The 24,208-nt window shown below is 36.5% G+C and overlaps 2 protein-coding genes across 2 annotated transcripts; both read right to left on the bottom strand.

Annotated features, from left to right (window-relative positions):
* Positions 1-4,892: 4,892 nt before the first annotated feature.
* Positions 4,893-23,104, bottom strand: LOC307269516 (Fc receptor-like protein 5). Its single transcript, XM_080052491.1, has 17 exons — positions 22,964-23,104; positions 22,663-22,695; positions 22,238-22,492; positions 21,828-22,100; positions 21,145-21,402; positions 20,720-20,992; positions 19,842-20,150; positions 19,129-19,395; positions 18,292-18,537; positions 7,348-7,464; positions 7,199-7,214; positions 7,026-7,108; positions 6,738-6,800; positions 6,348-6,410; positions 5,986-6,048; positions 5,782-5,847; positions 4,893-5,634 (listed from the first exon to the last, which is right to left on the bottom strand). The coding sequence occupies exons 1-17, from the start codon at positions 22,998-23,000 to the stop codon at positions 5,627-5,629; spliced, it is 2,430 nt and encodes an 809-aa protein (XP_079908617.1). The 5' UTR covers positions 23,001-23,104; the 3' UTR covers positions 4,893-5,626.
* On the bottom strand, positions 7,920-12,056 carry LOC307269412 (uncharacterized protein; the record flags this gene model as incomplete). Its single annotated transcript, XM_080052378.1, has 6 exons — positions 11,934-12,056; positions 10,100-10,375; positions 9,680-9,952; positions 9,119-9,424; positions 8,457-8,704; positions 7,920-7,940 (listed from the first exon to the last, which is right to left on the bottom strand). Exons 1-6 carry the CDS (start codon positions 11,998-12,000, stop codon positions 7,920-7,922), a joined length of 1,191 nt encoding a protein of 396 aa, XP_079908504.1. The 5' UTR covers positions 12,001-12,056.
* Positions 23,105-24,208: the final 1,104 nt, after the last annotated feature.

The raw sequence follows: 24,208 nt of genomic DNA, 5'->3' as shown, positions 1-24,208 counted from the left end.
TGAGAAAGATAGGCAGACAGACTTGCCCAAATTATTGACTAGTTAAATGTCACTCACACACCCAGTGTTTTTTTCGCTAGAGCCTCCAATGTCCTGATGGAGGGAAATAGTAGCCAGACCCTCTTAGGAGGGTCCGGGGGTATGCCCCCCCGGGAGAGTTTTTTTCACTTTTTAAAGTGAAATGCGTGAATCTGGTGCACTTTGAGAGGAAAATTAAGAGGCTAAATATGAGGAATTTTGTGTGAACAAATCATTTGGAGACACTGGGTCTGATTAATTAGAAGCTATTGAAGAAAGACACATGGATTTTCCATAAAAATATTAATTTAAAATAAAAAAATTTATGCAGGGTCCTCTGGGATGGGCTTGGTGCTCTTTTTCTTTAACGAGACCTATTTCTCTGTAATATAGTGAATGCATTTAAATGCAGTGAGAGGAACGAAGCAGAATAACTCTTGTCAAGCTTTGCCGTGATCTTAATATAAAAAACACAAACTAAAAAAAAACTTACTTTTTTTTTCACATATTCATCCGCGGGGGCGTGCCCCACAGTTTGAAAACCCAACCACTGGGTTAGATCATTTGCAAAATTACAGCCCGCTGTTTTATATCAAATTGTACTATTCTTCCATCTCACTATTACATCTATATGCAGGTGACAAAAGATTAGCTGCATCACTACAAATCAATTTATTATAAAAAAATGTTTTACTTAGAAACTATAGAGTACAAAAGAAAGAAAAAGGATCTCAATGTGTGAAATGTTGAGGATCGGGTCTGCTACCTCCTGTCTTCAGAAATGCATACAGTACATTTCTGCAAGTCAGTGAATGAAGTCACGATAGTGGTGTTCCCGTTAGCTCAAGTCTTTGCAGAAATGGACTGATCTCTGTCTTCAACCTAACTTCCTGTGGTGTGAACCCACAAGCAGTTATCAGTTTCAGAGCGAAAAAAAAAACATACTGAAATAGTGCTGTTATAATCCGGCAGGCATTCTTTATTGAGTATAAAACAGAGAAATGCACAACTTGCTATGTATAATTATTAAAAGGTTTTGACTCGTACTGGTTGTCCCATTGGGCATTCAGCAGAATCAGCTGGTCTAAAATACCACGTTACTAAAAGTTTTTTTTAATAATAAAAACTATGAAAGACAAAACATATTAATTCAAATGTATGTATGTCTTTATTTGACAATACGATGCTACGAAGTTGGAGCTATTACAACTACTTAACTATTTGTTAACATAGAAAGGTAATAATGATGTGAAGGGTCCTTTATCAGATAAAATTATTTGCCAAGATGAATAAAAACGGTTTAGTTTTTAATATTATGAAACTCAGTTAAATCAAATAAACATCTTGCATGCATCATGCATGCACTCACAGATGTATTGCCAAGATATTTGAACACAGGAACTTAAGTGATACTAAATGCAATACCGCAGGGTTCCACATAAGTGGCTGATAATGTAAACCCAAGGACTCAGTATGGCCGACAGGGAACCAAAAGCTTTTTGCTGCCAATTGTGGCTATAGACTGTGTTTTGTGACACATTGTGGCAGTGCTGCCTAAAGCAAAAGCACAAAATGGAAGTTGAAAGGACCTTTAGGAGGTAGCACAAGCAGCACAGTGACGCCACATTTAATCTTTCAAAACCTTATGAGAATTTTTTTTTATTGATTTTATCATCTGCAAGATGGAAACAATGATATATAACAATAACATTTCAATGAGCTTGACACTGAAAGACATATACTAGTGTATGATGACATAGGAGACTAAAATAAAATATAACAGCTCAACCTTCACTTTCAAAAATCTTTAACTATTTTCTCGAAACCTTTGAAGCTCAAACTTCTGTTTTTCGATCCCATTCAACTCAGTCAGAGTAAAATGAACAAAATGTACATATTTCATGGTTAAGTATTTTTCATACTACTTGATTGGTACTTAATAAGTGGGTCACATACACAATGAGCAGAACACAAGGCATAGTAGATAGATGTATATCTTTCAAATGTACACAATAAGGCAATTCAGCTTTAAGCCATAAGTGGATATATTTTTAATCCTTAGAATGTGACTAATATCCAACCTGAATTCTATCATTGTAATCTAGGAAGTGCTTATGAAACTCGGACATTTACTTAACTTTAGCCAAACACGCCAGAAAACATTTTAAGCAGAGACATAAATAAGCTGGTGGCTGAATGGCTACACGGATCCTGGAATAATTACTTGTGTTGTTTATGATGCACTTCTCTTCATGGACCTAGAACAAAAACATATATATATATATTTGCAAAACAGAGATATGAAAACTTGACATTTGACGTGATGTACACTATTTCATACAAGGTATTTGATAAAACAGTACTGAGCCTATCATGTCACCATGGTAGTTTCCAGTTTTCTTTAGTTTCTTCAAATTGTTTTTTTAAATGTTCAGATTTTGAGGTTGCCCATTTTATAATAGAATTACTTGCAGGCTGGGCATCCAACAGCGAACTCAGTTCACACACACACACACACACAGAGAGATGTGTTGCTGTGATGGCCAAATTCACGGCTAATTCAGTTTACACAATACCAAATGCAAAATGGCTGTTTGCCCAGAGTTTTTTTTTTAACATAGCACAGATTCACAAAATCTATTTAATTATTTAACGATCATCATAACTGAATATATAATATCAAGGAAATAGAAACAGATACTTCACAATAACTGAAGTTCTACATTTTTTGTATTAATGTCATTACACCCTTTATCAAATCAATTTATACCCACTTAACTTAATATCTAGGGTTATACAGCAGTTCAATATTCATACCTGTAGCCGACTGAGGATCCAGATTATAATAGTCGGAGCTCTCCAGCGGATCGTCTTGTCTACCTGTAAAAAAAACATTATAGGGAAGCTTTACAATAAAAATCGATTCATTGCTTTTTCTTAATTTCTTGTTTCATATGTAGAGCACTTGAGCAAATTCCAGCTAAATGTAACAACACTGAGTTCATTCTTTATCCCACCTAAAATGAGCATGTTTTTTTTCTTCCTTGAACTTTACTTAATTTGTTATAGAGCACATAAACTTGGGTGATTCTATAATTTGCAGAAAGCTGCTTGTTAAAAATATTTTATACTCTACCGTTTTGTGTGTTGTTCGAGCCTGTCATTGTTTCATAGATGGAAAGGTGAGGTCACCTAGAGGCCAGGGGTAAGAACAAGGCAAAGTCAAGTCTAGATCTTCACAGCATATCAAATTGAATTTAAGGTCAAGAACAGAATTGGGCAGAATTATAAAATACCAGCTTTTAGTTTGACAATCTATATCCTGTAGAAATGGGAATGCTGTTATACGGTTGTATAGACTTGGATGACAGGATATGTAAAGCTAAAAGCATGAAAGTTCACATCAGCCAAACTGAGCCAACGTTTCAAACTAGCTGTTGTGAAATAGTCATAAACAACATTTGGTTGAGTCATGCAATGCATATAATGGGACAAAATCCCCAAAAGTTTTATTTTGAAATCTATAAATTCAAAATAAAATATATATAATAACTTACTATCCACACAACGTGTTACATAAATTTTCCTTAATCTGTACGTTTAAAAACTAAATCAAATGTCAGCTGTAGGCTACTCACAGATTAACACCAGCACACGGAGCAGAGTGTGTCCCATCCTAATGTCCAGCACCGTCACCCTGCCTCTGACAAATCTTTTCTGACACTTCTTTAAAAGCAGGGGGAAAAGTTGGATTTCATGTCAATTTCCACTCAGGCTTTCGCAAACTTTGCCAATCACCTTTTCCTTCCTCTTTCCACGATTAGAGGCTATTTTAAAATAGATTTGACATTTTCTATAAATAATCATTTCATACTTATTATACAGAATTATAATCATTTTGATTTTACCCATTTTTTGTACATCTTTATATAGGCTATGATATACTCCATAGTTTATTCAATCAAAATCTGAACAAATGTAGAGATATCTTGTGTACTTTTGTTTACTGTTTGTTTTAAGCATATATCATGTATTCATTTAAAAAATTTGAAGATTTTTGATTTGATGATGATTGTGTTACAAACGGTTATAAACATCTTATATTAGATCATCAGAATCATAATTAAGAGGACTTTTTATGATCAGCCAGGAACTTTTTTTTTTACAACTTAGGCACAAACACGGAAAAATCCTTTACTGACCTGAACCAATTCAATCAATGTAATGATCACAGAGAGATGTATGTCCTATGGTAATTAAGCTTGAGAAAACGACAATACCTAGCATAGTTATAGTGTAATAATATATTTTTATTGCATAATGTATCCTTGTATTAACCATTTAGCTTCAATGTATGTGCTATTCCAGACACATTTCTATAATTTGAATTCAAAATGTTTGTAAAGCAGAGAGATGTGGAGAAGGAGGATGACTGACCTGGTTTTAAAAACTGTTCCAAAAGTCTTCAAACACTCAAATTCAGAAAAGGGAATTTAGCTAACTTTTTTTTCAAATTTATTTTACCTCATAAATCTTAAACAATGTTTATGGCACCTTGAAGAAAGCAACACTTGTCCGCATGAGTAAAAGTAACTTTACTTCCCAGTTCCTCTTAAAGCGGACTGTATAAACTCAGACTAGAATAGTCATCCCACTGGCACCACATGTTGCCAGTTTTATAAAAATTAAATAAAAAGTGAGATAAAGTAATTTCACAATCTGTATATGACAAATACAGCCAAAGGTCAGGTTCATCACACTCCTTTTTCCAATCCTTCTGTTCCCAAAGGCATATATGTTACTGGATCACCAAAATTAGAAAGGAAGACTCTGAATCAATCATACTGCATTCAAAAAAAAAGTTTAATGAGGCATAAAAGTATAACATTTAGTATAAAATACAAAAAAATAGAAACTATATTCAATTGAAAATAAAGTACAAATATTAGCTACCAATATTTTTCATAAAAGCAAAGGAATTGTGTACATGTTGTATAGGATATATTGCTCGATAGCAGATCATTACATACATTAAAATAAGTGCTGATGAAGATCCTGACTTTAAATCTGCAATATCACCTTGGCCTAAAAATGGGTTGATCAAAAGAGAAAAAAAGGAACTTGAAATCAAGTCAGATAATGTTTTAGATCGAATCTTTGTTTCGATCTGGATAAAACCTTCAACGTGTGTTCAACATTTTAGAGCGATTAGGAAACCTTTGACCCCAAAAAATCTTGATAATTCTCATCCCAGCTGAGGGGTGGATTCTGAATGGATTGGGAAATAAGTTTATTAATACATGTGTATCATGTAATGCAAATACATGTATTCATATTTTGGACTTGATTTGTTTAAACAGTACAGTGGTAAAGTAGCTAGTTACTTGTTTGTATGCTTGTTATTCTACCTGTTCTTTACAGACCTAATAACCGACATAGCTATATGTCGTCCTATATAGATCTCTGGTAATCTGGATTTGGTGAAATGTTAGTATCTGGAAAAGAATGATACAGCAAACTGTACACAATACTGAACATGTGTGATAGTTGGGGTGTAGACAATGACATCATGAAATACTGGCATTTTTCTTTGGTGAAACAGCTGTCCTTACAGACCTGAAAGAAAACCAAAAAAAAAACAAAGCTATAGAGTTATTATATTCGGCTATTCAAGATGTGAGGATGCTTGTTCTAACTAATACCCATGTAATTATCTATAGAATAAACTATAACAGTGTGCACATCATATGGCACCATTATTACCAAGGGTTGTTCCTGGTTTGACCTCTGAATAAACAGTGTCATCAGTTGCTGCAGGAGTTGATTTACCTATGAATGGAGAAAAACAATTGATAATGCACTGACTTCACAGCTACAATGTTAAGGGGTTAAGTCCAAATGATGCAAAGAATGAGAGTAGTGTTATGGCCACAGAGCACAAACTGTCCACATAGCATCTGTACTCACCCTTCTTTCCAATCTTTTTAAAATCTATCAATGAATATGTGACATCCGGGGAGTCATCTGCTTCTGAATGGAGAGAAACATTTGCCAGTTTTGTATAAAAGAATAATGATAGTGCACTGCAACAATGTTAAGGTTAACGTCTGTATTGATCATAGATAGTAAATAATAGGTATTGATACGAAGAATACAAAGTAGTATAATGGCATCTATGCACAAACTGTCCACGTAAAATCTTTTAAATGTTCTTAAATTAAAATAATACATATTTGCGTATGTTTAGTAATGCAAGTTTATTTGACATTTTGCATGTATGCCTTGTTTAATAATAATAATAAATGATTGTATGCATTCGGAGTACTCACCCTTCTTTCCAATCTTTTTAAGATCTATCAATGAATATGTCACATCCTGCTTTTCATCTGCTTCTGAAACATACAGGAGTACAGGATATATTTCAAAAACTTGTCATCAGTTCCCTTAAATTAAAAGAAGGTAAAATTAAATGTTAAAAGGATAAAAAGCACACACCCAGATCATCAAACACAATAAGGTACATGTTTTGAGTGTGGATTGAATTATCTAGGGATGACTATGCAAAGCTGTTTGATTTGATTGCCTTAATTAGCAGTTTGATCTAATTCGGGTTGATGTTTAACAAGTGAAGTGGCGTTTTTCTATATGCACTTGCTGTCTTGTCTTGGTTTGTCTCGGAACATCAGCTCAGAATGCAGGTGAATTCTGACTTTGCTTACCTTTGTTTTTCTTGCCTTTACCTTTATTGTGTCGGTTTACCTGGGCATACATCTGGCTAGGGTCTGAAAAAGAAACCAGTTTTCAGGATTTGTTTGCTTAGCAGACACATATAGTGCAGTGCAGCTGGATAGATGGATTAATGATTGGACTGGAGGTTTTTCAGGTCTGTACAGTAGTAATGTCACATGTTGAAGTGAAAATATAAATACGCACAAATAGTTTGTCGTCACTACAACAACCCTTTAGCTAAACATAAACCAACGTATTGCACATATTGAGGATTTGACCTGGTGATGGTGCTTGGTTCAAAGCCCCATTCTGGTTGTTTATGTGACCTGAGTCCTGATTGGTGTTTTCAGACTGAACCGGCCTACAACATGAAGCAAATACAACAGGTTTAAAAAAGAACATGTGAGGTATTGCTGTTATGTTCAGTTTGAGAGAAGAGAGAAGAACCAACCTGATAAAGCCTGGATCTGTGAAGAAAACATTTGTTGTTACATGGTTTCATAGTGTAAGTTGTTATACTGCTATTCATGTCACAAGCTCAAAATATATTGGTGGATTTGAATAATTGAAACATGAAACATCTCAGAAGAAAGGTCTCACCCTTAAACCGTCTGTAGTAACACAGTAGGAGGAGAATAATAAGAAGTAGTAGGAATCCAAAAATCAGCCCAATGGTCAACTGGACAGGAAATGAAGAGCTTTGGGTCTTGGACTTTACTGTAATAAATAATAATGTTAATTAACATATAGCACATTGTTTCAAATGAACCAACAATGACAGAAGTTATAAAGTCAGCTCTAAACAAACATTTTTAAATTAATCCAACAAGAGAAATAGGCTGAAACAAATGCTACTTCAATTTCTGTTATATTTTTTACCATGTATCTTTCTCACACATAAACACTTTTTACATAAAATAGAATGTTTTAATAGTTGTAATCCTATTCACCTTTTACTGATATCCAACTCTGTGGGGACACTAATCCTGAGTGTTGACACTTGTAGAAGCCTTCATCTGACTTCGACACTGCAGAGATACTTAGCTCACTCCTGCTATCATTTTGAATGAGAATCTCATTTCGATAGAAAAACACATTGGAAACAGATGTTTCGCTTCTCAATTTGCAGCTCAGGAAAACCTTTTCTCCCTCATTAACAGGACGGACAGGGCTCACCAGGATAATTTGGTCACCTGTAAAACAGTCAAAGAATATCAAATTACAGAGATTAGCCGGTGCAGAATTTCAGAATGAGTGGATATAGAATTATTAATTGTAATCACACATATTATTGTAAAAAATTTGAATTACATTTTTAATTTAATTTGCCTCATTTAGCATTCATTTTTCAGAGTGATCATAACACCCAATTTTTTCTCTTGTGTGCCTACAGCATGTGTCTTACTGTGCAAGTAACCTTTTACCATATACACATCAGGCATTAACAAGGTCCTAAAAACTACAAATATTAAGTAAATAGATAAATATAAGTGATAGTAAGTATTGAGGAACAAACTCAATGACATAAGTCTGGAGCTTTTAAATGGATGGTTTGCGTAAACTATGTAGCAGACTCTCCAAGCTTTCAAAATGCCAGTTCATCTCATTGTAGATGTACACAACATAAATATATTGAACACACATAATGGTCTGGTTAAAATAATGTATTTAAAATGTAATAAAACCATACCCTGTACAGTAATGTTAACCGTGTTGCTGAACTCTCCTGATCCAGACTCACACCAGTACACTGCATCACTCTGGGTGTAACTGTATATCTTGCATGTGGATCCAGTCATTGTCCCCCAGCTAAAGCAGTATGAAAGGTCACCGTCCTTAGTGAACCTCATCACTCTCCAGCTGGTGGAGTTTCCTCCACAGATCAGGGACACAGAGTCATAGTAGAAGTGTTGCACTCTGTCAGGACTCACTTTAAGAGACGCTGATGCATGAAAATCTGAAAAACAAGCAATAAGGTGTCAACATGGTTTATGACTGCTCACTTCTTCATTGCCTGAATTTGACAGTTTGGTCCATCTGTACTCTAACAACATATGTCCTGCCTGTTGTGTAGATAAATGCAATAGGTATAAGAAGAAGTAATATGAGCTTAATTATCCAAAGTAAAAGTGGCTATAGAAAAGAGGAGTTTGACCGCTTTGGTGACATTCATGCTTTCAGATTAAATTCAAAAGGAAAAGAGTAAAGTCAAAAGGAAATTGTGAAATGATGTCGAATCCATGACCTAAAACCATCCAGTATGGTCAAAGGCTTGAAGCTTGTGACACAGGAAAGATTGTAAGGTCACCACAATCAATTAATTTCTTATATTGTCGGAGCATGTACACAGGAAAGATGGAAACAAACCTACCTCCGGACCAGAAAAACTTTGGTTTACTGTACTCAGTATAAAACACTGGATCTCCTCTTCCAGCTCTGCAGGCATATCCTGCTGTATGTGTATGTCCATGGACGATGTAGGAATCCTCTTCAGTCCCATTGCTGCTGCCAGGTAGCAGCTGGTAGCTGTACAAGTAGTTGTCTGATGGTTTAGGAACGGCCTTATACCAGTAGAACCTCCATCCTGCAGAGGGATGTTCAACCTCACAGCTGAGAGTCACTAAGTCTCCAGGATTCGGCCAAGATGGAGACACTTTGACAACAGGTTTGGGTTTATCTGTTGGAAAGTGATTTTCCAAGTATTAAAACATATCACAATGTATTGTCATGGATTATATGCACTGCTTGTATCCTGTATATCTCCAAATAAATTATACCAATGGAAAGATCCACAATCCTACATTTTAAGTCACTAGAATAACATTTTAAATATTTCTTTATCCCATAACAGAGATGCATTTTGAGACATAAATAAATCAAAACAACCTTTAAATAACTGTATAGTATTCAATTTGAAAGTAATGCCACTTACTGTACACTGTCAGTGTGATGGAGTCACTCCAATCTGTTGAAGACTTTTCATTTTTCATTTTGCCCTTACACCAGTACTTTCCACTGTGGTGTGTAGAGGCAGATCCAACAATGTATTCACTTTGTTCCGAAGGTTTGTCTGAGCTGGCTGTTATCCATTCATAGTCCCACTCAGTGTCTCCTCCATCACTGATCTCACACCTGAGAGTGAACGTCTCTCCTCTGTATATTTCAGACCAGTTGGGTTCCAGAGTCACAACAGCCTTGTTTGCAACTGTTTGTGTTCATCAGGTCCCAAAAGAAAGAAGATGTCAAAAAGATAAAATGGTAAATCTACATCAAAACTTTTTTTTTATCAATCATTAATTGATAATAGAATAAGGTTTTTAAATGAATTAAAAGAAACTAATGCCAGACTCACCAATTTTGTTGATACTAATTGAATCACTGTAGTCTGTGTAGTAAACTGGGTCTCCTCTTCCTCCTCTGCACCAGTAGGCTCCTCCCTGTGAGACTCTGATTTGTCCATTTGAGAGGATGACATCATCTTGAGTGGTCAGGGGCTCAGAGGTTTTCACGCCTCTGTACCAGAAGTATTTCCAAGTGGATGATGATGGGTTCACAGAGCAGGTCAGGGTCACACTGCCCCCTATTGGAACATCTACGTTTCCATAGCTCAGTTCGGCCTTTGGTCTAGCTGCAGTTTAATTAAGAATAAGGACATACAATTGCAATCAATGTCATTTTGATTTTACCCAAATAAAATACCTTGAAGAAAACATAACTAATGAATTTCACCCATTTTTGGTGGTGTTCATAGAACTGATCTGCCATTATTTAACAAGGTTGGTCTCATTTAGGCCTTTCACACCGCCGCAAAATCGGAGCTAGTTCTGGGCTTGTTCGGAGTTAGAGCCAGTGTTTTGGTTTCACACCGCCAGAGAGCCTGCTCCGGGCCGTAAAAACCGGGGGAACTCATACCCCAGGATTGAGCAGGGTTTGATAAGAACTGCTTGCGCGAACGGTTGGGGGAGGGATTATCCTGACCAACCAGAGCAACTCAAACCTCATGCCCGCCATATTTAAAAACACCGCTACTACGAGACGTAAACATAACATAATTACCGAACGTAGCGATCAAATTGACCGGCGAGAATACGCTGTATGGGTCCTGTTTGCTTAAGAAAGCAAAGCGAGAGCCAACAAGTGTAAAAATAAGACGTATTCGCCGCTGTTGTTGTGCTTAAAGCTAGCGGTAGCTTTAGCGTTAGCCACAAGAGCAGCGGCGTCGGGTGACGTACACACACGTTTACAGTGACGTCATGACGTTGCTCTCTTGCCGGCTCCATGGCTGTCTCCGGTCGATGTGAAACCAACCGGTTCATAACTGGGATAAGGCTGTAACCAGTTTTGAACTGACCCCAACACCAGCCTGGAACTGACTCTTGGTTCATTTTGGTGTGAAAGGCCTAAGAGAGATCTTTTTCAATAAAGACCTGGCCTAGAAGGACAACAGTAGACAGTTACGACATGATACTTACATGAAGACAAAATACAAGTGAATATGCAGCTGAAGGGCAATAGGGAAATAAACATCAAAATTATTCATCAAAACATTTGCAATTTTCCACTGACTCTTCCTTCAAACTCTTGACGGCTTTAAATGAATTGAGATGGCAACAGAAGATACTTTTAATCCCTGAGATCTATGACATCTTCCGTTCTTGTTTATTTGAATCTGTAAATAATTAGATATTTAGGTAAAGTTCATATGCTACCGTGAACTGAATGATCACTTCTCTTGAACTGCATTAACGGTGCAGTGTGTAGAATTTATTGTCATTTTTCAGAACAGACTTGGTTTTTATTTTATTTTCCTTAGAATGAGACTTTTATATCTACATAACTTGCCACTATGAAGACTGCCATTTTCCACTTTTATAAGTGGGTGTCCTGGGGAAATGCACCTGTTGGAAGACCAAGAAGAAGTGATCCAGAATAAATAACTAAAGACATCTTCACCTCATCACTTGATATTGTAGAAAGACTTGAGGCAGTGGTGGATGATGCCATCATTAAAAACTAACAGCTTGTTCTTGAAGGCCACTGAAGCTTCTGTTATTATTCGAAATGGAGGGGTTACCCTGGGAACTCTAGAACTATCACCACTACACAGACACACATTTCATCGAAAATGTGGCTGAATGTTCAAGATTATGTTATTTATATATTGAATAAAATGCAGTCTAACTCACCTGACACGCTCACTCTGATGGGATTACTCCATCCTGTTGAATACGACACGCTTTTGTGTTTTCCCATACAGTAGTAGCTCCCACCACTGTAAACAGTACCACTGATAAAAATTAATTCAGTGTGTTTTGGAAGTGTGTCCCAGGGATGTTTCGACCATTCATACTCCCACTCGGTGTCTCCTCCATTCTCAATCTCACATTTAAGAATGATCGTCTCTTCGTAGTATATCTCAGACCAGCTGGATTGCAGAGTTGCAACAGCCCTGTATATGACTGTACATGATCAAGGTCACAAATATAAAAAATTACAAAAATGTTAGACATCGAACATAATTTTTTTCAGTGTTTAGTTTATGTTTAGTCTGTGAACTGTGTAAATGCTGTAAATATTATATCTATTGTTTGTAGTAAGGTTTTTCTTTTTTGATGTTTTGATGTAAATTTCTTTTTTACCAGCTAACTCAAAGTATAAAAGTTAAGCCTGTTGTTATGTTACGTAATTGTTATGTATGTTATGTATTTTTTCTGAATTTTTTATTCCATATCATGAAGCCATTTATTTTTACTTTACCAATTGAATCACTGTAGTCTGTGTAGTAAACTGGGTCTCCTCTTCCTCCTCTGCACCAGTAGGCTCCTCCCTGTGAGACTCTGATTTGTCTATTTGAGAGGATGACATCATCTTGTGTATTCAGGGGCTCGGAGGTTTTCTCTCCTCTGTACCAGAAGTATTTCCAAGTGGATGATGATGATGGGTTCACAGAGCAGGTCAGGGTCACAATGCCCACAATGCCTCTGTTGTCATAGCTCAGCTCAGCCTTTGGTCTGTCTGCAGTTAAATGCAGAATTAATACATGACAAATTAACTCACTGTCATTTTGATTTAACCCAATTAAAATGCCTTAATGAAAAGCTAACTGATGAATTTCTCATTCTGGTTGTGCTCATAAAACTAACTGCAACATGGCCGCAGAAGATACTTTTAATTGCTGTGGCCTACATTATGACTCTTTCGTTTCTTGATTTGAATCTGTAAGTGATTAAATATGTAGGTACAGTTTGAATGCTACTGTGCACTTAATAACTTCTCTTGAGCTGCACACACGCACGCACACGCACACACACACACACACACACACACACACACACACACACACACACACACACACATTTCATCACAAAAGTAGGTGAAGGATCAAAATCATGATATTCTCACATTGAATAAAATGGAGTGTAACTCACCTGACATTGTCACTGTGATGGGATTACTCCATCCTCCTACATACTTTCCCGTTTTGTGTTTTCCCTGACAGTAGTAGGTCCCACCACTGTGAACAGTAGCACTGATGACATTGGATTGAGTGTGTTTTAGAAGTGTGTCTGAGCCGGATGTTGACCATTCATATTCCCACTCAGTGTCTCCTCCATCCTCGATTTCACATCTAATAGTGATCGTCTCTCCGTTTGACACCTCATACCAACTGGATTGCAGAGTCGCTACAGCCCTGTATATGACTGTTCATGATCAACAGATAACAAATATAAAGAATTTCAAAAAGGTTGAACATCAACTATAATGTTTTATAGTGTTTAGTGTATGCAATGTTTATTTTTCTGAATTCCATATATCATAGTTATTATTTTTTCTTTACCAATTGAATTACTGTAGTCTGTGGCTCTATCTCTTCTTCCTCCTCTGCACCAGTAGATTCCTCCCTGCGAGACACTGATTTGTCCATTATAGAGGAAGAGAAAATCTTGTGCAGTCAGGGGCTCGGAGGTTTTCTCTCCTCTGTACCAGAAGTATTTCCAAGTGGATGAGGATGGGTTCACAGAGCAGGTCAGAGTCACAATGCCCCATGTTGGAATGTTTGTGTTGTCATAGCTCAATTCAGCCTTTGGTATGTCTTCCATTTAACATGTAATGAAGATATGAAAGAGAATTTGGATTGAATATAATTTTTCAAAGAAATGCAAAAAGAGAGTGGGATTAACAATGATAGATTACGTGATGAATAGGAGATAAGTAATGAGTGTGTAAATATTTGAAATCCAGAAAAAGAAGACAATTGGTCACCTTGAGCATGTCCACACTGGAGTGTTTTCAGCACTAAAATAAAGATTAAAATGTCATCACACAATAAATGAAGGCAAGTAAAAATCCAGCTGGAGTTTCATCAGTAAAAATGATTGCTTATTGATAAACGGTATCACACATTTATGTGATGATATTCTGTAAATAGTTAGAATACATGCATTCAGTTGAAAATTGCATTTAACAAAGTCATCCACAAAAGCCAGAGATCATTTTATGATTAAAAAGAAACATGAGTTAGCCTATGACAGCCAGTAAATGTAAACGTCACAGATGTACTCACAGAATAATCCTAGCACACAGAGCCAAGTGGGCCCCATCTTCACATCCAGCACCGACTCTGTCGCTCCACTTCTGAGAAATGTTCTTACATTGAATAATTAGAAATACGGTAGAGAGAGGGAAAAGAGAAGTTACATTTCACGTTAATCAGAGCTTATTTTTTCTGTTACTTCTCCTTCTGAGTTTAGCCCTTCTTCCTTCCCTTTCACAAGAAGCTCAGAGGACAACAGTTTCTTTGACCGCAGCATTCCATGACATGCTTACACTTCCTGCCCACTGCTAAACATATTAATGGTTTGCACAGGTCCAAAGTTTTAGTTTTTAAGGAGAATATATTTATCTGATATTATCCCTATGCATTCAGCTTATAGCACTAAATTAAGCTGCACCACTGTAGTGTAAAGCATCCCATAACCTTTTCAACTCACCTTGTGGTGGAATTGGTTTAACGCCAAGGAAATAGACAGACAGACAGATAGATAGATCATTTATTCATCACAAAGGTAAAATTATATTTTTGGAGTAGCAAATAATAAAAATAAATAAAATGTCAAAATGCCATTAAAGGACAGTTGTCATTGTAGATCGATATAGTTGTAAATGTCATTGTACATATATGTAAATGACCTATTGATATATACATACTGTAAACTGTATACATACACAATATGAATACAATTTAAAAACAGACTTAAGAAAGCTACTTTGCCTTACTCGTTACTTTAGCATAGAGAGATCCAAAGTCCTGCCATCCTGCCTGTTTCCATTCACATTGGTGTTAACTCAATGTGTTTCCTCTAAGAGGATGAAACAGTTAAAAAAAAAGTAAACTAATCGCCATTCAACCAACGCAATTACCATGAGGCTTCAACACCAGAACATTTTTTTAGCTATTGGTGTCTGGTGGCTTTGCGGTTAAGAAGTCAGTTTGAATATTTTAATTAACCAAAAACAAAAGTACCAAAAAACTAGTGTTACTATTTCACCTTATAGAAAATAAGAAATGTTCTAAATAAAAAACCGTAACCCCCCCATGTGGAGTGGAACTTGGTACAGTCCAATTGGCCACTTCCTGTATTTCACACCTCTGCTTTTGTGTGGAGCGGTGGTGCTTATGTTTCCCAGGTTTGACATTTGACATGTCAAATGTAAATTGAATCTATCAGCTCAACGTTTTGCCTGAACTCCAGATATAAAATAGAAAATGAGCAGAAAAGTGGTACTCAGAAGCAGAACAACAAATGCAGAACTTCCTAAAATAACATTGTGTTTAAAACAAAAACCTTCTCTGCAGTGTTACGAGCATTTTCTAATAGCAGTAATGGTAACCGTCATCAGTTACAACAGGTGTCATTACCCAGGACAGCCTCAGTGTCCCTGAGGGGGCCACGATCAGGATCAGCACCTTGGACAGCGGCAAACAGGAGGATGTTCTAGGATCCTCCTGAGATGAACAGGACAAAAGCCTTCAATCTTTATCACAGCTGAAATGTGCTATGAAGATGACTTTGTAACTAAAGCCTGAGAAGAAACAAGCCACTGTAATAGCAAAAAGAATGTAGTGTCATTACAACGCTCAAACTTGAGCTAATGTGCTGATACACAGATACGTGAAGAAAAAAAAACAGTCAAAGTGCAATCCATAGATGATCTGAAACATAATAAGAAAGACAACAGAATGAGCCAGAAGTTTGAGTTTGTAGAAATCTGTGACACTTTGATATGAGGACTGGAAGAGGTGGGGATGGCAAGTGTTGTATAAATAAATGTAAAGAACTGGCCCACTTATTAGTGCAATGATAAGGATGTGAACCTTAAGCAATCAGTTGGGAGTTTCTTTGAACATATCAATACTGGGAATTGAGCAAAGCAGGATGTTTTAGGTGCTAAAGTAAAAGGAATCTGAGTTTAAAATTAGTTTAAAATTGTATTCTTAAACACTAGAAAATTGCAGTATTTTTTCAAGTTTGGTTGAAATGAAGTAACGTAGACAATGGTATGAAAAATAAAGAGTTTTATTTTAAAGAAATTATCATAAAATACAAATGAGCTTAACTGTCTGTTCTGGAAGAAAGACAAATATCACAAAAGCAAAACACTATAATAAACAATTGCATAATTCATAAAAAGGTTATCTCTAAATATACCTTAGCACAAATATCAGTATCATCATCCTAACTTTTCAGATATCTCTCTAGCAGGTTCTTTCACACGTCATGTTCATCTGTTTAGCCTGTAGGGGTTGCTGTGACATTACATTTTTGCGATATTGCAACAAACTGTACAATGTGTCGATCTTTGCCAGGTGCTCGTTTCACCCAGGGGCACAGTCTCTGAAGATGGCGTCTGTTGTAATATTCTTGGGTTCTTCTGCATCTTTACTGCAATCCCCCCTTAAGAGGAATTGGGCACATGTACAAAACAGTAGACAGTATCTACTTTCTGCCTTTGCGTGGATTCCAGTTCCTCTCTTGGGCAGCTATAGTCTGGCTGGACTCTGCAGCATCCAAGTTTTCGTAAGATGCCTCGGCTTCACCTGAAGAAAAGGTAGAGCAGATTTAGATTTGATTTGAATTTACATTTTTTGATTATAATTATTAGGATACTATTGTTTAAAACCATGATAATATTTTACCTTCACAGAGGGGTGAATGGGAAATAATCAATAGATTTATTTAATTTGATACGGCATAACAGTTTCCACAATAATGAATTACTTCATCTGAAGGTGAAGAAAAACCAATAAGTTCATAAAGAGCCTTGTACACCTGTCAATACAGTTCCCACACATTTCAATGTTATTTTAGGACTTCCCGTCTTATTTCACTCACCTGTGGTCTTCAACACAAAAAGAAATGGGCATTTGAAAAACAAGACAACATAAGTCCATTTTATAATTTTTCGAGATGAAGATGGGAAAACACCAGTTTTAAATTAATTTCTGATGATGAATATGATTTAAACAAGAATAGCCTATGTCAAACATCCACGGCAAAGATTACCAAATGGGACACAGACAAGATGATGTACCTTTCCACAAAACTGGACTAACATCAAGTAACGCCATCATTGCTGGTCACATATTGAAGATTTGCCCTGACGATAATGCTTGATAAAATGTTACAGAAACATTTATTGAAACAAAAACTCACCGCAGAGAGGAGAAGAGTGTTCATCACTTTGAGCCCCATTCTGGTTGACCATGTGACCCATAGCAAAGTCCTGATTGGTGCTCACAGACTGAACCGGCCTTAGACATGAAGCAAAATACAACAGGTTTAAAAAGGAACATGTGAGGTGTTGCTGTTATGTTCAGTATGAGAGAAGAGAGTAGAACCAACCTGATAAAGCCTGGATCTGTGAAGATGACATTTGTTGTTATGGTTTCATATTGTAAGTTGGTATACTGCTATTCTTTGTCACAAGCTCAGAATATATTGTGGAATTTGAATAATTGAAACATGAAACATCTAAGAAAAATGTCTCACCCTTAAACCGTCTGTAGTGATACAGTAGGAGGAGAACAATAAGAAGAAGTAGGAATCCAACGATCAGCCTAACAGTGAAGTGGATTGGAAAGGAAGAGCTTTGGGTCCTGGACTTTGCTGTAATAAATAAGAGCTGTTACTTAACTTATATAGTAAGTTTCTCGATCTGAATATAGAAAGACAGGAGTTACTAGCAACACACATTCACAGTAAAAATCCCTGTTATATTTTCATACAAAAGGTAAGACTTATGGTACAATATACAGTATATACACACCCTGTCACAATACAGCAGGAAATTATTTGCAATAAATTACCCCTGATAGTCTTTATTCAGCTTAAAAGGAAACTTTCTTACTGAATTCAACAGGATAAAATGGTTGAAACAAATGATATTTCAAATTATTAAAATGTTTGACCATTTATCTTTCTCACACAGAAACACTTTTTTAAATAAAATATAATAAGTTTTGATGGTTTTAATCCTACTCACCTTTTACTGACATCCAACTCTGTGGGGAATCTAATCGTGAGTGTTGACACTTGTAGAAGCCCTCATCTGACTTCGACACTCCAGCGATACTTAGATCGCTTCTACTATCATTTTGAATGAGAATCTCATTTCGATAGAAGAACACATTGGAAACAAACTGTTTTCCACTTTTCAATTTGCATCCAAGGAAAACAGAATCTCCCTCTGTAACAGGATGGACAGGGCTCACCAGGGTTATATCTTTATCTGTAAAACAGTTAAAGATTATCAGAGATCAGCTGGTGCAGAACTTCAGAACAAGTGGACTAGGAATGAAGGGAATCGATCACATGTTTCTTTGTAAAACTCATCTACATTACATTTTTCATTTAATTTACTTTCAGCTCATTAAGCATTTATTTTTCAGCGATCATAAAACCTCAGGTTTTCTTTTGTATACCTACAACATACAGTAGGCTATGTGTCTAACTGTGCAAGTAACCTTTTATCAAATAAGCATCAGGCATCTACTGGGTCCTAAAAACTACAAATATATATATATATATAAACCTTTTATATTTGGCATTACTTGACCAGCACCTGGGTCAGTTCAGTGCAGTGCAAAATACTTCTGGTTTTCTAACTGATTGCATAATATTTTCTATAAATCAATCTTTTGGAACATCAATGATATACATCTTGAGCTTTTTACATGGATGGTTTAAGTAAATCATGAAGCAGAAATCAAATAATCAGTGTACTTCAATGTAGATGGACAAAGCATCATTACACAATATATTGAACACACTTAATGGCATGTTTAAAATAATGTCAGTTTAAAAAACAAATAAAACTTACCCTGTAAAGTGATGTTGACTGCATTGCTGAACTCTCCTGATCCAGACTCACACCAGTACACTGCATCACTCTGGTTGTTACTGTGTATGTTGCATGTGGATCCATTCATCGTGCCCCAGATAGAGCAGTATGAAGGGTATCTGTCCTTAGTGAACCTCATCACTCTCCAGTTGGTGGAGTTTCCCTCACAGTTCAGGGACACAGAGTCAGAGGTGAAGTGTTGCACTCTGTCAGGATTCACCTTAAGAGATGCTGATACATGAAAATCTGAAAAAAACAACCCATGATAAAGTATCAACATGCCTGCTCTTTTGACTGTTGACTTTTCCAGTGCCTGAGATTGGTATGTATTTCAATCTGAAACAAGTGTTCCTGCCTGCTGTATAAATAAAACAATGATTTTAGTAAAATAGTAAGCTGAAGTATCCAAAGTAAAAGTAGCTATTAAAAAAAAGAGACATTTTGGTGAAAAAATAACCTCTCTTTTTGGTGACTCGTACTTTCAGATCAAATAAAAAAAGTAAAGGGTAAAGACATAAGGAAAGAATGAACTTATGCCAAATCTATGATCTTTAAATACCCTAGTAGTGTTAAAGGAAGAATGTTCGGCTTGAATCAAGTGATACAGGAAAGATCATGAGGTCACCACAATCAATACATTTTCTCCATCAGGGGTGAATAGATTTATACAGAAAAGATGGAAACAAACCTACCTCCAGACCAGACAAACTTTGGTTTACTGTACTCAGTATAACACACTGGATCTCCTCTTCCAGCTCTGCAGGCATATACTGCTGTATGTGTCTGTCCATGGAGGATGTAGGAATCCTCTTCTGTCCCATTGCTGCTGCCAGTTAACATCTGGGAGCTGTAGGAGAAGTAGTTGTATGAAAGCTCGGGAACTGCCTTATACCAGTAGAACCTCCATCCTTCAGAGTGATGTTCAACCTCACATCTGAGAGTCACTGAGTCTCCAGGAGTCGGCCATGATGGAGACACTATGACTACGGGTATGGGTTTATCTGTTGGAAAGTATAACATATCACAATATATTGTTGTGGATTTTATGCACTACTTGGATCCTACATATATCTCCAAATAAACAATACCAAATACAATGATACACGATCCTAAAATGAAGTTACAAAAACATATTTTTTTAAATATTTCTTAATCATTTAAAAACCTTAAATGAGTTGTATAGTCTTCACTTTGAATGAAATGTGACGCACTGTTTGACACTGTCAGTGTGATGGGATCACTCCAATCTGTTGAAGACTTTTCACTTTTCACATTGCCCCTACACATGTAATTTCCACTGTATGTACAACAAAGTGTTTACTCTGCTTCGAAGGTTTGTATGAGCTACTTCTTCTCCATTCATAGTCACATTATGACTATTCCTTTCTTGTTCATTTAAATCTTTAAATAAATAAATATTTGGGTACAGTTTGAGTGCTACTGTGCACTGAATGATCAATTCTCTTGAGCTGCATTAACACACACACACACACACACACACACACACACACAATTAATTCGGTTGATAATCACAATATTTTCACATTGACTAAAATGCAGTCTAACTGACCTGACAGTGTAACTGTGATGGGATTACTCCATCCCGTTGAATATGGTCTCCCTTTTTCTTTTCCCATACAATAGTAGGTCCCACTACTATAAACGGTAGTCGTGATAACATTGGATTGAGTGAGTTTTGGAGGTGTGTTTGAGCTGGTTGTTGACCATTCATACTCCCACCCAGTGTCTCCTCCATTCTCAATCTCACATTTAAGAATGATCGTCTCTTCGTAGTATATCTCAGACCAGCTGAATTGCAGAGTTGCAACAGCCTTGTATATGACTGTGCATGATCAAAGTCACAAATATAAAAAATTACAAAAAGGTTAGACATCGAAAACATAATTTTTTTCAGTGTTAAGTGTAATCTTAATCATGTAATGTATTTTTTCAGAATTTTGTATTCCATATCATGAAGCCATTTATTTTCTTTACCAATTGAATCACTGTAGTCTGTGTAGTAAACTGGTTCTCCTCTTCCCCCTCTGCACCAGTAGACTCCTCCCTCTGAAACTCTGATTCGTCCATGTGAGCGGGAGACATCTTGTGTGGTCAGGGGCTCAGAAGTTTTCTCTCCTCTGTACCAGAAGTATTTCCAAGTGGATGATGAAGTCTTCACAGAGCAGGTCAGGGTCACACTGCCCCGAGCTAGAATGTCTCTGTTGTCATAGCTCAGCTGAGCCTTTGGTCTGTCTGCAGTTAAATAAAGAATTAATACATGACAAATTAACTCACTGTAATTTTGATTTAACACAATTAAAATGCCTGAGTGAAAAGATAACTTAATTTCTAATTCTGGTTGTGCTCATAAAACTAACTGCAACATGGCCGCAGAAGATACTTTTAATTGCTGTGGCCTACATTATGACTTTTTAGTTTCTTGATTTGAATCTGTAAGTGATATTTAGGTACAGTTTGAATGCTACTGTACACTGAATAACTTCTCTTGAGCTGCACACGCGCACACACACACACACACACACACACACACACACACACACACACACACACACACACACACACACACACACACACACACACACACATTTCATCACAAAAGTAGGTGAAGGATCAAAATCATGATATTCTCACATTGAATAAAATGGAGTCTAACTCACCTGACATTGTCACTGTGATGGGATTACTCCATCCTCCTACATACTTTCCCGTTTTGTGTTTTCCCTGACAGTAGTAGGTCCCACCACTGTGAACAGTAGCACTGATGACATTGGATTGAGTGTGTTTTTGAAGTGTGTCTGAGCTGGATGTTGACCATTCATATTCCCACTCAGTGTCTCCTCCATCCTCGATTTCACATCTAATGGTGATCGTCTCTCCGTTTGACACCTCATACCAACTGGATTGCAGAGTCGCTACAGCCCTGTATATGACTGTTCATGATCAACAGATAACAAATATAAAGAATTTCAAAAAGGTTGAACATCAACTATAATGTTTTATAGTGTTTAGTGTATGCAATGTTTATTTTTCTGAATTCCATATATCATAGTTATTATTTTTTCTTTACCAATTGAATTACTGTAGTCTGTGGCTCTATCTCTTCTTCCTCCTCTGCACCAGTAGATTCCTCCCTGCGAGACACTGATTTGTCCATTATAGAGGAAGAGAAAATCTTGTGCAGTCAGGGGCTCGGAGGTTTTCTCTCCTCTGTACCAGAAGTATTTCCAAGTGGATGAGGATGGGTTCACAGAGCAGGTCAGAGTCACAATGCCCCATGTTGGAATGTTTGTGTTGTCATAGCTCAATTCAGCCTTTGGTATGTCTTCCATTTAACATGTAATGAAGATATGAAAGAGAATTTGGATTGAATATAATTTTTCAAAGAAATGCAAAAAGAGAGTGGGATTAACAATGATAGATTACGTGATGAATAGGAGATAAGTAATGAGTGTGTAAATATTTGAAATCCAGAAAAAGAAGACAATTGGTCACCTTGAGCATGTCCACACTGGAGTGTTTTCAGCACTAAAATAAAGATTAAAATGTCATCACACAATAAATGAAGGCAAGTAAAAATCCAGCTGGAGTTTCATCAGTAAAAATGATTGCTTATTGATAAACGGTATCACACATTTATGTGATGATATTCTGTAAATAGGTAGAATACATGCATTCAGTTGAAAATTGCATTTAACAAAGTCATCCACAAAAGCCAGAGATCATTTTATGATTAAAAAGAAACATGAGTTAGCCTATGACAGCCAGTAAATGTAAACGTCACAGATGTACTCACAGAATAATCCTAGCACACAGAGCCAAGTGGGCCCCATCTTCACATCCAGCACCGACTCTGTCACTCCACTTCTGAGAAATGTTCTTACATTGAATAATTAGAAATACGGTAGAGAGAGGGAAAAGAGAAGTTACATTTCACGTTAATCAGAGCTTATTTTTTCTGTTACTTCTCCTTCTGAGTTTAGCCCTTCTTCCTTCCCTTTCACAAGAAGCTCAGAGGACAACAGTTTCTTTGACCGCAGCATTCCATGACATGCTTACACTTCCTGCCCACTGCTAAAACATATCAATGGTTTGCACAGGTCCAAAGTTTTTGTTTTTAAGGAGAATATATTTATCTGATATTATCCCTATGCATTCAGCTTATAGCACTAAATTAAGCTGCACCACTGTAATGAAAAGCATCCCATAACCTTTTCAACTCACCTTGTGGTGGAATTGGTTTAACGCCAAACACAGGAAATAGACAGACAGACAGACAGACAGATAGATAGATCATTTATTCATCACAAAGGTGAAATTGTAATGTTGGAGAAGCAAATAATAAAAACAATAAAATATCAAAATGCCATTAAAGGACAGTTGTCATTGTAGATGGATATAGTTGTAGATGTCATTGTAAAAATATGTTAATGACCTATTGATATATACATAAACTGTATACACACACACACACACAATATGAATAAAATGTAAAAACAGACGTAAGAAAGTTACTTTGCCTTACGCGTTACTTCAGCATAGAGAGATCCAAAGTCCTGCCAGACTGCCTGTTTCCATTCACATTGGTGTTAACTCAACGTGTTTCCTCAAAGGATGAAACTGTTGAAAAAAACTTTTTTGCTATTGGTGTCTGGTGGCTTTGCGGTTAAGAAGGCAGTTTAAATATTTTAATTAACCAAAAACAAAAGTACCAAAAAACTAGTGTTACTATTTCACCTTATAGAAAATAAGAAATGTTCTAAATAAAAAACCGTAATCCCCCCATGTGGAGTGGAACTTGGTACAGTCCAATTGGCCACTTCCTGTATTTCACACCTCTGCTTTCGTGTGGTGCGGTGGTGCTTATGTTTCCCAGGTTTGCCATTTGACATGTAAAATTAAAATCTATCAGCTCAAGGTTTAGCCTGAGCTCCAGATGAAAAATAGAAAAAGAGCAGAAAAGTGTTGCTCAGAAGCAGAACAACAAATGCAGAACTTCCTGAAATAACATTGTGTTTAAAACAAAAACCTTCTCTGCAGT

The sequence above is a fragment of the Ammodytes marinus genome (assembly GCF_949987685.1).
Source record: "Ammodytes marinus genome assembly, chromosome: 23".
In the NCBI taxonomy this organism is placed as follows: domain Eukaryota; kingdom Metazoa; phylum Chordata; class Actinopteri; order Uranoscopiformes; family Ammodytidae; genus Ammodytes; species Ammodytes marinus.
Note: the sequence above shows the minus strand (reverse complement) of the source record. Positions and strands in the feature narration are given on the sequence as shown.

Coding starts and splice junctions, on each gene's coding strand:
- LOC307269516 (XM_080052491.1), bottom strand. CDS start 23,000: ATGGGGCCCACTTGGCTCTGTGTGCTAGGATTATTCT. Junction 7,465..18,291: donor GAGTTGGATGTCAGTAAAAG/GTGAGTAGGATT, acceptor TATTTATTACAG/TAAAGTCCAAGACCCAAAGC. Junction 5,848..5,985: donor TAAAAAGATTGGAAAGAAGG/GTGAGTACAGAT, acceptor CTCCATTCATAG/GTAAATCAACTCCTGCAGCA.